General features: G+C 44.4%; 1 protein-coding gene across 1 annotated transcript in view; it reads right to left on the bottom strand.

Annotated features, from left to right (window-relative positions):
• The window catches only part of LOC126474457 (uncharacterized), a 124151-nt gene that overhangs the window by 86160 nt on the left and 19443 nt on the right, over positions 1-18548 (bottom strand). The window contains exons 3-4 of the mRNA XM_050101930.1: positions 12900-13928; positions 9296-9579 (exon numbers count right to left, since the gene is read on the bottom strand). Coding sequence (XP_049957887.1) covers positions 9296-9579; positions 12900-13928 — 1313 coding nt within the window. The remainder of the gene's footprint in view (positions 1-9295; positions 9580-12899; positions 13929-18548) is intronic.

Here is an 18548-nt window from a genome sequence, read left to right as displayed (position 1 = left end):
ACATCAGTACATAGCATCAACAGGTTAGTGTTCATCACGAACGTGGTTTTGCAGTCAGTGCAATGTTTACAAATGCGGAGTTGGCAGATGCCCATTTGATGTATGGATTAGCACGGGGCAATAGCCGTGGGGCGGTACGTTTGTATCGAGACAGATTTCCAGACCGAAGGTGTCCCGACAGGAAGACGTTCGAAGCAATTGATCGGCGTCCTAGGGAGCACGGAACATTCCACCCTATGACTCACGACTGGGGAAGACCTAGAACGACGAGGACACCTGCAATGGACGACGCAATTCTTCGTGCAGTTGACGATAACCCTAATGTCAGCGTTGCTGCTGTACAAGGTAACGTTGACCACGTCACTGTATGGAGAGTGCTACGGGAGAACCAGTTGTTTCCGTACCATGTACAGCGTGTGCAGGCACTACCAGCAGGTGATTGGCCTCCACGGGTACACTTCTGCGAATGGTTCATCCAACAATGTGTCAATCCTCATTTCAGTGCAAATGTTGTCTTTACGGACGAGGCTTCATTCCAACGTGATCAAATTGTAAATTTTCACAATCAACATGTGTGGGCTGACGAGAATCCGCACGCAATTGTGCAATCACGCCATCAACACAGATTTTCTGTGAACGTTTGGGCAGGCATTGTTGGTGATGTCTTGATTGGGCCCCATGTTCTTCCACCTACGCTCAATGGAGCACGTTATCATGATTTCATACGGGATACTCTACCTGTGCCGCTAGAACATGTGCCTTTACAAGTACGACACAACATGGGGTCCATGCACGATGGAGCTCCTACACATTTCAGTCGAAGTGTTCGTACGCTTCTCAACAACAGATTCGGTGACCGATTGATTGGTAGAGGCGGACCAATTCCATGGCCTCCACGCTCTCCTGACCTCAACCCTCTTGACTTTCATTTATGGGGGCATTTGAAAGCTCTTGTCTACGCAACCCCGGTACCAAATGTAGAGACTCTTCGTGCTCGTATTGTGGACGGCTGTAATACAATACGCCATTCTCCAGGGCTGCATCAGCGCATCAGGGATTCCGTGCGACGGAGGGTGGATGCATGTATCCTCGCTAACGGAGGACATTTTGAACATTTCCTGTAACGAAGTGTTTGAAGTCACGCTGGTACGTTCTGTTGCTGTGTGTTTACATTCCATGATTAATGTGATTTGAAGAGAAGTAATAAAATGAGCTCTAACATGGAAAGAAAGCGTTTCCGGACACATGTCCACATAACACATTTTCTTTCTTTGTGTGTGAGGAATGTTTCCTGAAAGTTGTAACACCCTGTATGTGGCACAGTGTGCCTGTTTCACGAAAGCCAGATCAAATCACCATCTTCTCCATTCCGAGACTGTGTGAAGTAACTAATTACTTCTCTACTACATCATAGACGCCCTAGTAAATCTGATAGTTTGTAGATAATCTGTATGTAGTGGGACATATATGATCCAGAAAACTTCATAGAATCTAGAAAATATTGGTGTGTGGTATGTCAAAGGCATATTCAAAGGTTATGTTGAAAACTTGTGTGTGATACTCCACGTTTCCGGTTCTCAGGAGAATAAATGTATTTTGGTACCAGTTTGTTATACTTTCTCCCATGATTTTTTTCCAGATCATGATTCTGAAATTAACACTTTAACTCTGTAAATCCTAGGTTCACATGAAAACATGGATCTAGTTAGATTCGTAGAACACGCTTGTCCCACTTCACCATTTTCAAAATCGGTCAGCTGAGAAATTTTTTTTGTAATGAAAGTGTATTATTTATCATAAAGAAAGACAATTTTTGACATTTTATTTTTCAAATAACGCAAAATAAATTTTAACCATGAAAGGGTTAAGCAACGTCGGTTGTGGCCAATACTTGCAAGGGTGACCATCCGTGTAACCCGTGCGCTCTTGACAAGTTCCCGTTTACCTTTGCGGCAGAGGGAAAAGGAGGGGTGGTGCCAAAAGTGCCTAATCACTCGTCTTTGCGCCAATGTCCTGGACTAAATTCCAAACCTCTCCGCAGCGTCTCGTGAAGTGATCTGTAATGACCGAATCGTGAAAGGTTGCCAGCCACAAAACGAAAATTCGTCTAAGCATGATTATTAGCTATAAGCCATGTAACCTAAGTAGAAGCGTACAGGCTGCTTTCGTCAGTCCATTAAGAGGTTACAAATAATGGGAAGCCTATGGTTTCACGCTCACTGATTACGAATCGGAGGTAAAAAACTACGCAGTCACGTACCATCTGTATACAGACTGCCCCAAATGAGATTTATAGAGGCCCTCAAACGTCAGTCGAGGCAGTGGTCAGCGAATAGAAGAGTTCGAGAGTTCCACAGCGAGAAGAGTGCCAGATCGAGTAGCCTCGGATGACCAACAGCCAACAGCAAATTCTACGTACGCGAACGTTATCGTCAGTTCAGCTTGTACACTAAGAAGGACTTGCAAAAGCTTCCCTGCACATACCTCTGGACTAGGGTTACTGTTTTCCATCGTACATTTGTCCACATGTACGTATGTCACTTTCACGGCGACGAGTGCTTGACAGTCTCACACTTCCTTTGGTCGTGGTCTGTAGTACCATACGTTAGTCTGTATACCCGAATCTTAAAGTTATACGCCGGGTACTCATTTGTTTTGCTAATTAACAAGAGAATCTAGTAAGCCTCATCTATGTTTTACACTTACTGAAGTTATAGACTATTGTCTGTGCTTTTGTGCACGTTCAAATAGCTCTGAGCACTATGGGACTTAACATCTGAGGTCATCAGTCCCCTAGAACTTAGAACTACTTAAACCTAACTAACCTAAGGACGTCACACACATCCATGCCTGAGGCAGGATTCGAACTTGCGACAGTAGCAGCCGCGTGGTTCCGGACTGAAGCGCCTAGAACTGCTCGACCACAGCGGCCGGCCTATCTGAGAGCGACCCCGTTGCTGTTTCACTCCTGTAGTTAACTGCTCGTGTGCTAAGAAATGGATGACCTCAAATCCCGCGTCGCCTCTGACCTGAGTGTGAGATATTAAGTAAGTATGTTGCGACCCACGGTGAGTTACGACAGGGGGCATGGGGCACTACTGATGGTGATCCGTTTGCCAGGTGGAGAAGTTGTGTTCGGTGGCCCCCTTGAGATTCAACAGGAATAGGATATGTGCCGGCACCGGATTTCGCCCAGTCCTTTCTCTCATCACCACACACACACACACACACACACACACACACACACACACACACAGACACACAGCAGTCATGGGTACTTCACAGTACGCGAAGGAGAGATGCCTGCTGGTGTGAAGGATAGAAATCAGCTTTCCAAATTAGGTACTGAACCTGTCCTTCGGTGTTCCCAGCCAATCAGGCCTAAGACTTTACTTTTAGAGATCTAGCACGTAACTAGTTTTCATACTGTCTAACTAAAAGTACTCTAATTGGACTCCAATAGTAACGTATTAAGACGGAACATCATCTTCCAAATGGTGTACTGCAGGGATCAATATCGGGTCCGCTCGTATTCTTGTTATATGTAAATATATATAAAAAAAACTTGAATAGCTCTCTTTGCCGACGATCCAAGAAGTATAATCAAACCTAATGGAAAAACTTCATCACTTGAAAGATATGAATAAAATTTTCTTGAAAATGGTATCTTGTTATCTGCAAATGGGATGTTACTGCATTTACAACAAACAAAATATATGAATATCTGTACCGTGCGAAACCTGTGGATACATACTTTTTATTGTAAGGAGCCAATATCTAGTTGACCGTTTGGCTTAGGGGTACGGGGATTTCTCCGACGCACTGTACAATCGGCTCGATATTGTCCATCCCGATATCACGTTCGACAGTTCACTCCGTCTTCAGTGGGGCCATATCCTCTTCTGCATGAGCGACTTTCTGGTCAAAGTCGACTACTCGCTGTGTATGCGCGTCACGCGACTGCGTGTAAATCAGCCGTCACCACGACCCGAGTGGCACAGGGACGTCAGTGACCAGTTTACCGTGTAAAGAGTGGAGTGCTGAAGCCTTGAGTATGCTGCAGACTGTGCGTGTGCAGGAACATGTGACGGTGCCGCCGTTCGAGTTAACTTATCGTCGTCAATCACTCGTTTACACTAATGGATTTTGTACTTTTGTGTCTTTTTATTTATTTTGTTGTTTCCTTTGCTTTCGTGAATCATTGCAAAGATTGCACGAGTGATCTGTATTTTTCCTTGTAGTGTTCTCCGGCAAGAGAGACGAAGTATCTGGTAGCACAGAAGATATTTATTTTCACAATACCTAGACAAAGAAAGAGCCCGCATTGTATATAATAAGGGTACAGATAGATAACCGTTTACTAATGAAAATGGTTTCAATAGTGAAAAAGTTAGGTCTGTTTAACGGGAAAAATAATTTTCGGTGTTATTTGTCACTTATAAAGAAAATAAGATGCAAAGTATGAAGTTAAAAAGCGCTGTTTTGTTGTCGTGTATATACCGTTTGACGTATTTGTAAGTATACATTTTCTCGGGTAAATAAATGTAGATGTTTTGAAATGTTTGGACGACACACTACCTATTCTTTGAGTTCTCAGGAGCATGGAGAATTCGCCATGCGGTCGCTGTCAAGAACATTCACAGCAGAATTTATTTTGGTCGTTAATAAACTCTGTTATTATTGCTTGTTCCTTCATTCTCATACTATACTGCGATTTTTTCTTTAAAATGATGGCTCCTCACACCCTCATTTTCACCGTTCAGGAGCCGAATTGCACAGTGGAATTTTAGCGCCGGCATGTAAACGGAAACGACCACTCATGACAGCCGGGGCTGAATAGAGGATTAAAGCGGCAGGGGCGCTGCAGTAGTTTCACTCGCAACAGGTAGTCGATTGAGAAAAAGAATTAGCTCGTGAAAAAGGGTTAAGTGTGAGTCCACTGGCCATAAAGCGTTCGCGTGCTTCCTCGACGCGATATGTGTCGTAAGTGGCAGGCCAATATCCTCTTTGTGCCATCTGTTCAGAAGCGCCGAGCGAATGGTGCTGAACTGTTTGGTCCGTGCTGTAGAGCCAGTTCTAACTTATTTATTTCAGTTTCTGCTTCCAGTCACTTTTTATTTGATGCTTAATCTAACATAATGCAACGCGTTTCGAACATGTTCTGTTCATCTTCAGGCGTTTATACATACGTACATACATAGAGAAATGTTACTTAATAATAAACAGTCTTAAACTAAATTAATCTAGAACACTTTGTGCATTGTTTTTTACTGTAGCTGCTGTGTTGTGTGTATAACATCGAAGCAATTTGTGCAGTGAATTACGTTGGCAATCAGTGACAAAATATAATGTGCAATAGTCTAATGTCAATCAACAGCTCCGCCATTACACCAGTGATGCAAGTGAAGTAGCAAGATGATGAAATTGCTGTGATACACATAGTCAACCACAAAGAAGAAAACCAGCAGAAGTCATCACTGATTTCGATTTCTAGCCATACACTACCCCCTCCTTCCCCCCAAATGCCACACCAGCAACTACAGTAAAAAAATGGAAAAAGTGTTCTAGATTAATCTAGTTTAAGACTTTATTTTGAAGTACCATTTCTCTATGTATGTATCTATGTATGTATGTATGTATAAACGCCTGAAGTTGAACAGAACATGTTAGAAACGCGTTGCATTATGTTAGATTAAGCATAAAATAAAAAGTGACTGGTAGCAGAAACATGAAATAAATAATTATCCCACACAGTCACGGTTCACAAACATAGCCATTATGGCTGAAAATAATTCAGTTCTAACTTAACAACAAGTCCGGTTCAGCCTAGAAATAAGCTGTACATCTCAAATGGTTCAAATGGCTCTGAGCACTATGGGACTCAACATCTTAGGTCATAAGTCCCCTAGAACTTAGAACTACTTAAACCTAACTAACCTAAGGACATCACACACACCCATGCCCGAGGCAGGATTCGAACCTGCGACCGTAGCAGTCCCGCGGTTCCGGACTGCAGCGCCAGAACCACTAGACCACCGCGGCCGGCGTACATCTCACGTCCTCGATCTCACGCAATTCACTGAGAGTGACTTTAAAACCCAGAAAATTGCTGGAGTAGCTTTTAATGATCCGACGGCTTTTTATGACACTGTTAGTCACAGTGCATTGACAGAGAAAATGTATGGGATAACGAAAGATTACCGTTTCACAAAACTTGTTCAAAGTTTGTTCCAAAACAGGGAGTTTTGTGTGGTCTTCCAGGTTCAGCGTAGTTCACGGTGGAGTCAAAGAAATGACTTACCACAAGGAAGTATTCTTTCGCCGATGTTATTTAACATCGCATCGATACCAATGACGACCACAAGCAATTTGCTTCATGCCGACGACCTGGCATTAGCCATTCAAGGTAAATTCTTTGAAGACGTTGAAGCCCACCTGTGAGTTGCAGTGAGACTGTTTAAACCTAGCTAAAACCCATATTAACCACAATTAGGCACGTCGCATACTTAACATCACACGGCAAGGAATACACCTAGTAAATACACCCCATTCAAAACATCTGATAGTTACCGTGGATCGTACTCTGTACAAACAGCATTGCAAGAATACGATGATGATGATGGAATTAATATCCTTCGCAGAATCACTACAAGAACTTACGGCACTCGACCACAAAATGTGAGAACGACGGCACTATCGACATGTTACAGTGCTGCAGAGTATGCATGCCCAGTCTGGTACAAATCTATCAACGGAAACACAGTTGACAAGGCGCTAAACGAAACGCATAGACTCATTAGAGGTCGGCTGAAACCCACGCTATTTGTTAATTAGTTGTGAACCGTCTGTCAACGCGCAGAGAACAAATCAGGCTCGTTAGGAAACCCAACCATTTACATTAGCACGTTCCAGCATACCCAAGGTTCAGGTCCAGAAGACGTTACCTCAACATCTCTTCAGTCCTGCAAAAAGCATCATTTACAGCAACGAAACAACTTTGGATTTCTCGACGTGAGAATAACTCTACCTGGTCTCTGCCTTCGGAAACGCGTTCACCAGATCATGAACAAAACTGGATCATATGGAGGTCGCTCAACAGTCTTTGTTCTGGAGTTGTAAGCTGGAGGAATATCCCCCAAATATGACAGTTCTCTGTGGGTACCACGAGCTGTGAGAGCCGCAGACTATCGATCGCCTACTGGAGTGTCATCTGTGGGCTGCATCTTGAACAGAGGGAGATCTGGCTGGCACTCTGAGCGCGACTGATGTTGCAAGATTTTGGTCACCAGAAATGTAATTGATTTTTCTTTCTTTCATTGACTTTTAACGGTAATAACCATGTATTGTATTCGTTTCTGACTCTAATAAATGTAATTTTACGTAATTGACCTACGTACTTATTGAAAACTGTCATCTTGGTTATTGTGCTTTTTGTCATTCTTGACACTACTGGCCATTAAAATTGCTACACCAAGAAGATGATGTACTACAGACGAGAAATTTAACCGACGGGAAGGATGCTGTGATATGCAAATGATTAGCTTTTCAGAGCATTCACACAAGGTTGGCGCTGGTGGCGACACCTACAACGTGCTGACATGAGGAAAGTTACCAACCGATTGCTCATACACAAACAGCTGTTGACCGGCTTTGCCTAGTGAAACGTTGTTGTGATGCCTCGTGTGAGGAGGAGAAAAGCGTACCATCACGTTTCCGACTTTGATAAACGCCGGATTGTAGCCTATCGCGATTGCGGTTTATCGTATCGCGACATTGCTGCTTGCGTTGGCCGAGATCCAATGACTGTTAGCAGAATATGGAATCGGCGGGTTCAGGAGGGTAATACGGAACGCCGTGCTGCATCCCAACGGCCTCGTATCACTAACCGTCGAGATGACAGGCATCTTATCCGCATGGCTGTAACGGATCGTGCAGCCACGTCCCGATCCCTGAATCAACAGATGGGGACGTTTGCAAGAACAACAACCATCTGCACGAACAGTTGGACGACGTTTGCAGCAGCATGGACTATCAGTTCGCAGACCATGGGTGCGGTTACCCTTGACGAAGCATCACAGACAGGAGCGCCTGCGATGGTGTTATCAACGACGAACCTGGGTGCACGAATGGCAAAACCTCATTTTTTCGGATGAATCCAGGTTCTGTTTACAGCATCATGATGGTCACATCCGTGTTTGGCGACATCGCGGTGAACGAACATTGGAAGCATGTATTCGTCATCGCCCTACTGGCGTATCACCCGGCGTGATGGTATGGGGTGCCACTGGTTACATGTCTCGGTCACCTCTTGTTCGCATTGACGTCACTCTGAAAAGTGGACGTTACATTTCAGATGTGTTACGACCCGTGGCTCTACCCTTCATTCGATCCCTGCGAAACCCTACATTTCAGCAGGATAATGCACGACCGCATGTTGCAGGTCCTGTACGGGCCTTTCTGGATACAGAAAATTTTCGACTGTGCGCTGGCCAGCACATTTTCCAGATCTCTCACCAACTCAAAACGTCTGGTCAATGGTGGCCGAGCGACTGGCTCGTCACAGTACGCCAGTCACTACTCTCGATGCCGGCCGGAGTGCCCTAGCGGTTCTAGGCGCTACAGTCTCGAACCGCGCGACATCTACGGTCGCAGGTTCGAATCCTGCTTCGGGCATGGATGTGTGTGATGTCCTTAGGTTAGTTAGGTTTAAGTAGTTCTAAGTTCTAGGGGACTGATGATCTCAGAAGTTAAGTCCCATAGTGGTCAGAGCCATTTGAACCATTTGAACTACTCTTGAACTGTGGTATCGTGTTGAAGCTGCAGGGGCACCTGTACCTGTACACGCCATCCAAGGTCTGTTTGACTCAATGCCAAGGCGTATCAAGGCCGTTATTACGGCCAGATGTGGTTGTTCTGGGTACTGATTTCTCATGATCTATGCACCCAAATTGCGTGAAAATGTAATCACATGTCAGTTCTAGTATAATATATTCGTTCAATGAATACCCGTTTATCATCTGCATTTCTTCTTGGTGTAGCAATTTTAGTGGCCAGTAGTGTATTTTATAGGATTTATCAAAATTTCATTCTGATAAAAACACGCTTAGTAGATGTCGAAACCTAGGTCAGTGCACCTAACAATTATTTGCAAACGGTTGGCTGTATTATCCTGTGTTGAAACTAGTACACGGTTGCTGAGTAACAGCCATGCTTAAAACCGCTAATAGATAATGAAATAAAATAGTTGCAGTGAGGCTGGGAGCGCGTTCGCCGTCGGAAGGCGCGACGTACTGACCCGTGCGCATCTGGGGGCTGCGGCACGCCGTGCTCGTCCTGCACGATGACCGCGGGAGCCGCCGTGGAGGGCGTGGTCGCCGCCGAGGAGGTGGCCGTGGTGGTGGGCGTGGGCGACGCCGTCGCCGTGGGCGCGCCGATCTCCTCGTAGATGTGGTCCTTGATACTCTCGTACAGGTCCTCCTCCTGGTCGTGCTCCTGCCCTTGATCCTCATCCTGCTCCTGCTGCTCCGCATCTGCCGCGCCCTTCTCCGCTCCATCTTCCTTGCGGCTACCGCTTGTCTTCTGTAATGCCAACCACAACACCTACATTTTGGGTTATCTATTGAGGAAGATCGCTACCAAAAGAAAAGTGCGAACAGGAAAACGCCCTCATGTAGGAAAACGAATTGGTGTAGGAAAGACTAATGTTTTATACAGGAAGATCCAACGCATATTTAAACTCTGTGCTGGACAGGAACTCGATTCTGGGACCTTTGTCTTTCGTGGTCAAGTGCTCTACTGACTGAGCTACCTCCGCACGTATTGCGGACAGTTCTGCCAGCTTTACTTCCCCAGTACCTTTTTTTTCCAAACTTCACATACGTTCTCCTTGCGGGACTAACGCTCGCGGGCGAAACGACACAGCGGAGCATTGACTTACAAGGAGGCCTCACACCAACTGGAGTTTTCTATTTTTTTTATATTTATGGTACATGAAGCACAGAGCTCTAATGTCAGTTTCTCAAAGGAGTTCGATGTAACTTTGAAGTTTCCTGAGCGTCTGAGACCACAAACCAAGGTCTCTTTTCGACTAGCCGCATGGCTCTATGGTGGGCAGCCTGGGTTCGAGTCTTGACTGTAGTAAATTTTTAAACAACGGTGCATGTTCCGTGAGCATTTCTTTGAAATGTACAATACCTAAGGACGAAAAAATAATAATTTGTAGTTCCCTTAATTCAAGAAATCTTTATTAACAATCTTTTATAAAAGATCAGTACTTAAGAATTTACATTTGCCATAAAACTGGATTTTTCTGTACGATATTTGATTAGAAATAATAAGACGTGCATGTTTCATACAAATGACGACTAGATACGTCTTAATCAGCGTACATACGATAAATTTTACATTTAAATAAAATAGGCAATCGAACCGAATGTAAAAAAACTAAAAAACAGTGACCGAAATGAGAGTCGAACCGGTGATCACCAGTCTCGAGCGCCACTGATTTTTTTTTCATCTTTATGTATTACGTGAAACTTGTATATATGTACATTATCATACTTCACGGCTTCACGGAAATTCTCGCAGAACATGCACTTTTATTTACAAATTTGCATACGCCAAGAATCTTTGTCAGGACCCTCACATGACAAGCAAACATTCGGCCACGCTGCCTGTCGCAAGAAATTCGATCTTTCTTTACGTTACGTTGAAGACACTTGGAAATCTTCGGAGTTGACTTTCTCGAGAATTTTTGAAAGTTGCATCGAACTGCTTTGGGAAATTGATATCTGAGTTCTGAACTTGAAGTACCATGAGTATATAAAATTACAAAAATTTGATCGTCGTCTGGTCTCCTTGTCAGCCAAGTCTGGCACACAGTTTTAATCTGTCCGGTAGGTTCAAATGAACGCACACTCTGCTTCTGAGTGAAAATTCATTCTGAAAGTCAAATGCAATTTAAATAAAATTAGAGATCTTTCTCCGAAGGTCAGAGAAAAGGAGATCTAAACCACTTGCTATTTTCCTGCAGTTTCTTCGAAGCACAGTAAAACCGTTTCGTACGAAAACTTCCTTTCTAGAAAGTGCTCCTGTTTTATTGTGTCATTGAGACTGTCAAACACACAAAGCTCTTATTTTTATTTTATACAATAGTAAAGTGTCTACATGAAATTTGGTGTACCATCTGTTGTTACATAAACACTCTGATCACCAGATGTATGCTTCCCAGTCTCTGTTCGTTTTTGTTATCTATTTTGACTCTGTTGATAGGTCTAGATTCCTCAGATGTAAGTGCTGTACATATGTAGATGTTTTAAAATAATCTTGACTTATCGTTGAAGCTGTTCATGCTATAATTTGTATGTATGTAGGGTGCCCCAGGATGAATGGTTGACAGTCAGGGATATGACAGAAATTATCATTCGAGGCAAAAAGTCTAGTAAACTGAGCCCTAAAATCGATATCTTAAGACCTATGATCATTTCTTCATCTTAGACACTGTGAAACAAATCTCTACTATTGCAAGCTCTTCGCTTTCTATACTCTGAGAGGTGGTAGCATGAACCAAACAAGAAAAAATGTCCAGTAAACATGGACTCCAAAGTGCATAACTTAAGAATTAAGGCTCTTGGTCACCTTCGCTGTATTGAAACACATCTCTTCTACTGATACAGCACTCACAGCGCTTAAAGGACGCATTTTAAAGCTCATGTTTACTAGAAAATTTTTTAATGTTTTGGACCATACCATCTTCGACTCAAAATACGGGAAGCAGAGGACTTAAAGTAGAAGACATTGTTTCACAGTATCGAGGATGAAGTACTCATAGAAGTTAAGGTATCCATTTTAGAAGCCCATGTTTACTAAGCTTTTTTGCTTCTAATGATCGTTCCTGTCCTGTTCCTGAATACTGACCCTTCCTTCTTGGACATAATATGTATGATTTTATATCTGTACCAAGCTGATATGGTCCAAAAAACCCAAACTAAATAAAGAAAATTGGTCCTCTGTACGTATACACAGATTTAAACTAAAATTCACTTAATCTCAGGAGACATTATGCCATAATATAAGGGCTATTCGGAAAGTAAGGTCAGATCGGGTGCGAAAGCGAAACCACAGTGAAAATTCTATGAAGCTTTGCGGAGATGTGTTGGGGTGTGTCTAGTATTCCCGTCGATCGCGTCACGTCGCTCTTTTCAGTTCTGAGCCCATGGTGAGCACACAAGACGCCTAAATAAATAGTGTCTCCCGGCAAGTATGAAGGCCCGGTGAGAGATTTCACCTGACTTCATGTAGCCCACATAACATAACTGTCCGCGTTTCCTTCTTCGTGCTAATTGTTGGCCGCACAGCAGGGGCAATGAAGACGCTCCTGCAGCGTTTTCGATGGGAAGTGTTTGATCACCCAAAATACAGCCTGAATTGGCTCCCCTTGAGTTTCACCTTTGTGAAGCGAGTTTTGAGAACAACATTTTGGCAACGACAACGAGCTGCAGAGCAACGTATAAAATTCCGGCAGTACTGGAACGTTGGTGCAGCGCTATGACAAATGTCTATGACGTTATGGCGACTATGTAGAGAGGTAGCTGGAAGGTGTAGCGAACTGTTGCAAAGAAACAATTTTTTATTCTCACAGTGGTTTCCATTTCGTGACCGATTGGACCTTACTATACGAATGGCCCTCGTAATTTTCAGACCGAATAGTAAACAAAACTCACCGAATGTAGCACAGAAAATTTTTTGGATAAAGCAATAATTTAAAAAAAATGGTATCTTGATAAGGCGGAATTTCTCTGCAATTTTTCTTAGCAAGCATGGCATGCAAGAAGAGCTACAACACCAGGAGATAATTGATTACTTTGAAAGACGAAGTGCAACACTATAGGGTTGCTTACCTTCCTGGAATCAGCCCCGTCCAGAAGCAGAGCCCTGGCGGCGTCGTTGCCTGCCGCTGCGTCCACAGGGTAGGGCTCCTCCACTTCCTCAGAAGGTGAACGCCTCACTTGGCTGCCATTGTCGATCAGCGAGCTGAGCCTATCCACCGGGTCGTCCCTCTTGCCACATACGTGGGGCACTAGGTTCCTACGCACTGCCTCCACCGGGTCGCGGAGGGCCGCTGCAGTCTCTTCGTCCATTTCTTGTCCGTCCTCTACTACAGAGAGGGACGGTGTCGCCGTATCGATGACGATGCTCGAGACGCTACCGGTCTCGGCCCCCGAGTCGTAAGCGCCAGTTTCCAAGACGGTGACCCTGCTAGGCACACTGTCGGCCGGCGTGTCGTAGTGCGGCGAATCGTCGTTGACCGTGACGGTGCTCAGGTGGTGCTGCGGTTGCTGATGACTGTGGCGGCGGCGATCGGCCGCAAACTTGCGCCTGGCGTCGTCCTCGTCGTGCGAAACTGAGATCACTACCGGGTTGGCGAGCGAGCTGGTGGACGCGCTGTTTTGCGAGAGAATCGTCAGGGAACTCGTGTTGTTCTTGTTGTTGTAGATGATGTTAGCGTTGTTGGAGGCGGTGTCGATGACCGTGCACGAGGAACTGCTGGTCAGGTAGCCGAAGCCGTCGAAGTGGCGCGGCGACGGCGGCTCGCCTCCGCCGACGCTGATGGTGACCCTGTTGGCGTCGCCGTGGGCCTCGACGGGGTGCAGCTGGTGCCTGGAGCCGCCGCCGCCGTCGCGGATGAGGACCGACGTCCGGTTGGCGGCGTTGCGCACCAAGTCGTACTCCGAGGCGGCGCGCCGCATCTCCGAGTCCAGGCTGACCCTGGACCCCGCGAAACCGGGGATTCCCCCTGGGCTTAGGTACCCGCTACCGCCGGCGGCGGCGCCACCACCGCCGCCAATCACGATGGAAGTCCGGCGACCGGCGCGCGGGCTCAGCTCCCCTTGTCTGGAGCCCAGGTCACACACCGACTCACTGCGGACCTGTCGACACAAGGAAAAGTCCACTGTGGTGCTGAGACGTATTTTTAGAAATAACAATGCTTTAATGTACATTGTTAGTGTGTAAACAAAGGGTTTGTACTACTTGTACTACTTCAACATGCACAACTTCACAACTTTTCTTGCTTTGTGTCTAGAAAGGAAGCAGAGGCTGATAGGCTTGGCTCTGAGCACTACGGGACTTAACTGCTGAGGTCATCAGTCCCCTAGAACTTAGAACTACTTAAACCTAACTAACCTAAGGACATCACACACATCCATGCCCGAGGCAGGATTCGAACCTGCGACCGTAGCGGTCGCGCGGTTCCAGACTGAAGCGCCTAGAACCGCTCGGCCACCACGGCCGGCAGAGGCTGATAGGTGTGAAACTTACCGAACGACCAGTTTTATAAGTCATTATTGCAAAATATTGGCTCGAGTTAGTTGCAGAAGATTGGAAAAACTGTTAGACTGAGCTAGGGGTAGATCAGGCTGGGTCTGGAGAAATTTGGGAACACTCGAGGCAGTACTGATTCTACGACTTATCTTGAAAGATGGTTAAAGAAAGACAAACCTACGTTTATAGTTTTTCTAGACGTACAGATAGCTGTTGACAATGTTGACTGGAATGCACTCTTTAAAATTTAGGAGGTAGCAGGGTAAAATGCAGGGAGCGAAAGGTAATATACGACTTTTACGGAAACCAGACGGCAGTTATGGGAGTCGAAAGGTTTGAAAGTGGAGCAGTAGTTGATGTAATTCAGTCTGCACACTGAGCAAGCAGCCAAGGACGGTAAAGAAAAATTTTAGAAGGAATTAACGTTCAGAGAGAAGAAATAAAAACTCTGAGTTTGCTGAGGATATTGTAATTTTGTCATAAAAGAAGAAGGACTTGGAAGTGCAGTTGAAGGGAATGGGCAGTGTTCTGAGGGGAAGATATGAGATGAACATTAGCAAAAGCAAAAGAAAGGTGATGAAATGTAGTCGAATTAAATCAGGTGATACTAGGCGTAAATGAGACTCTGAATGTAGTAGATATGTTTTGCTATTTGGGAGGTAAATAGCTGATGATGGCTGACGTTGAGAAAATATAAGGTGTAGACTAGGAATGACAAGAAAAAGCGGTTCTGAAGAAGAGAAATTTGTTAACAGCGATTATAAATTTAAAAGTTAGGAAGTCTTTCTGAACACATTTGCCTGGAGTGTAACCAGTATGGAAGTGAAGCCCGAACGATAAGCTGTTCAGGCAAGAAGAGAACTGAAGCTTTTGAAATTTGATTCTGCAGAAGAATGCTAAAGATTAGATGGGTAGATTGCGTAACAAATGAGGAAATAGTAAATAATATTGGGGAGAAAACAAACTTGTGGTATATCTTGACTAAAAGAAGGGATCGATTGATAGGACACATCCCGAGACATCAAGAAATCACCAATTTAGTTCAAAAAATGGCTCTGAGCACAATGGGACTTAACATCTGTGGTTATCAGTCCCCTAGAACTTAGAACTACTTAAACCTAACTAACCTAAGGACACCACACACATCCTTGCCCGATGCGGGATTCGAACCTGCGATCGTAGAGGTCACGCGGTTCCAGACTGAAGCGCCTAGAACCGCACGGCCACACCGGCCGGCCATCAATTTAGTACTTGAGAGAAGTGTGTGTGTGTGTGTGTGTGTGTGTGTGTGTGTGTAGACCAAGGTACGAGAACAGTGAGCAGGTTCAGATGAAGCTATTTGGAGATGCAGACGATTGCACAGGATAGAGTAGGGTGGAGAACTTCATTAAATCAGTCTTTAAACTGAAGACCGTAAGAACAACAATTACATTTTAATACCTTCAGTAACTATACCTACAAGACATGCGTGGCGTCTTATTTGCTGTTATAACTGATTTTGACTCCGCATTCTTCTGATTCTAAAGCACGTCATTATGTTTTGTGCATTCTGCTGGGTGTTTCACAGTTCCTATTACAGGTTTCTAGGCGTTGTACTGGGATCTTTGTGGATAAAGTTTTGATAATAAACTAATGTTCAGAAACGTACCATTTGGATATATGACAAGTTTGAAGATCGGGTCACCTTCAACTCTCCCACATCATGGTACATTACTTTATGGTAGGGCTGCATAACGCATGTTTCGTATGAGATTATCTAGTGCTGCAGGGTTCATAGAGCTACTATTGCACAGAAAAGCAAATGGTACCGCGTCGTTACTAACTACTGCGTCACTGTAAACTCGCATACACGTAAGGACCAACTAATAACTACTAATCATACCACGCTAATATAATAATCCTTTAATTGTGGTACTCGTGCGACTCATTTACAAACTCACAATATGTTTATGTAAGTGTCAAACGAAAATTATTTACTAAAATAATTTTACTAGGCATGTCTCTAGTAAACTTATTTTATTAAATAAATTCCGTCTGAACGTCTAGTAAATGCCAGGTAAACTTGTGTCAGTAAATAACTTCGTCTGAATATCTAGTAAACTTATTTCAGTAAATAATTTTTGTTTGACGTCTACATTGAGTTGTTCGTCACGATTTTATTTGCAGCAAATGTTACAAACTGAGCTACTTTTTAAAACCATAATTTCTGGAAGAAGCTTTACAGTCTGTACTGCGAGTAAAGTGAATCATTTTACGAATGTTCGTTTTCCTTACAATAAGGCATAATGAGCTGAGTTTAGGGTTGTCAGGACATCCGAAAGGCAAATAGCAGTGGAGGACAATTACCACGTGAACTCAGTTGTTCATGTTTTACCCTGTGCGACAAGGAATCAATTTTCGAGCAGTAAAAATAAAATAAAATAAAATAAAATAAAAATAAAAAAGGAAAGTAAAAAAGGGGGGGTTGCTGCTAAAGAAAGACGCTAGTAACAGGTCACAAGAGTTATTAAAAATCGGATCCAGAGGAGTAAAGGTTTTCAGTATTGGAACTTTTTTCGTTTCAAAAGCTATAGAAAACGACAATAATTGCACGAGGTAGTAATCTTGTCTCTCAACGACAGCTCATTACCCTCTCCATCACGTGAAGTTAATTTAAAGGGAAAACAAGCGGCCAGTCCCCGGCAGGCGAACGACCGTCAGATTTTGTATCCCACACAGCCGCTACCCGCAAAGCGCGCTAATGTATATGGAATATCACTCAAAAACAATACGTGGGCTACCTACACGCATGAAAATGAGCTCTCCGCAAGATGCAGTAAAAGCTATTTGCATTTCAGTTACACCTAGCACAGTAAATCTGCTAACTCTCAGTATAGCACAGGTTTCGCCACCTGAACGATGGTACTTTTTTTCGGCAGGTAACACATGAACTCATCAGCAAATGAATTAATACAGCTCCTGTATTGGAGATCGAACGCGCCAGTCGTCAGGGGAACCAGAGCGTAAGCTAGTAGTGAGGCAGCTACCCAGCGCTTCACTCATGTTGCTCTGTTCACCCCTAGTTAACGCGGAACAGAGATCAGCACGAAGGCACGAATACTGCTGTTGGACGCTCGAAATATGGAGAAAGGTCACCTGGACTGACGAGAAGCGATACTCTGGTACACATCGAAGTCAAGGTGCCATTTCGTCAAAAGCCACTGGAGGCGATGCAGTCCGCTTGCCAACGGGGCAGTTGTTAGGCAGATGACGGAAGAGCGAAGGAAGATTAGTCTTTAACGTAACGTCGGTAACGAGCTTATTAGAGGCGGACTGATGGTGACGCTATTCTCGTATGGTAGTTCCCTTTTTCTTCTTGTTCGTCGTTAGTCTTTTGACTGGTTCGATGCGAACCTCCACGCTTTCATCTCCTGAGACAATCTGTTCATCTCAGGCAACCATTTACAATCAAGCTTATCAATTATTTGTTGTATTTATTCCAATTTCTGTCTTCCCTTACAATTTTTGCCCCCTAAGGTTATCTCTAGTACCTTGGAAATTATTGCCCGAAGACATTGGATCTTTGAGGAGTTTGCGATTGCCTAGTACGACTTGCTTTTGGATCCCTGGACATTCTAGTCAAATTATGCGGGTCAATCAAAAAGTTTCCATTTGAGAGCGGTGCGACGCGATGTGGGTATATAAGCATCGACATTTAGGCAAGGGATTAATACAGCACTAGTGATTTTCTGACCTGGATGCCGTTAATGAAGAAACGTAAACTATGGCGACGTTATTTTCCAATGCGTTCAAACGGAACAAACGTGCTGTTATTCTTTTTTTGGCTGCTGAATGACAAATAGCGATAGACACACATCGGAGACTGAATAATTTGTGTGGGAAAGCTTATCTGTTGGAACCCACCGTTGTGGAATGGTGTGCCAAGTTCCGTGCTAGTCGCTATTCGATGCAAGACGCCGGTCGACCTGGGTGGCCAGACTCAACTGGTGGATTGAGGTGCGAGATACTCGAGTAGCCGTCCTAGAGTCGTCGCCTCCCCGACGGGTATATCACGCCTTCTGTCCCCTAAAAAGGCCTTGAAGTATCGAAGATTCCTGTCCGACGAGGATGTACAGGAGGCAGTTACGGACTTTTTCACGTAGCAGGACACGATGATCTATCAAACGGATATCTTCATCCTAGTACGCCGATGGGATTATTGCCTCAATGCTCACGGCGATTTTGCG

The sequence above is a fragment of the Schistocerca serialis genome, chromosome 4 (assembly GCF_023864345.2).
Source record: "Schistocerca serialis cubense isolate TAMUIC-IGC-003099 chromosome 4, iqSchSeri2.2, whole genome shotgun sequence".
NCBI classification, from domain to species: Eukaryota; Metazoa; Arthropoda; class Insecta; order Orthoptera; family Acrididae; genus Schistocerca; species Schistocerca serialis.
This window is presented reverse-complemented; position numbering and strand designations above follow the sequence as displayed.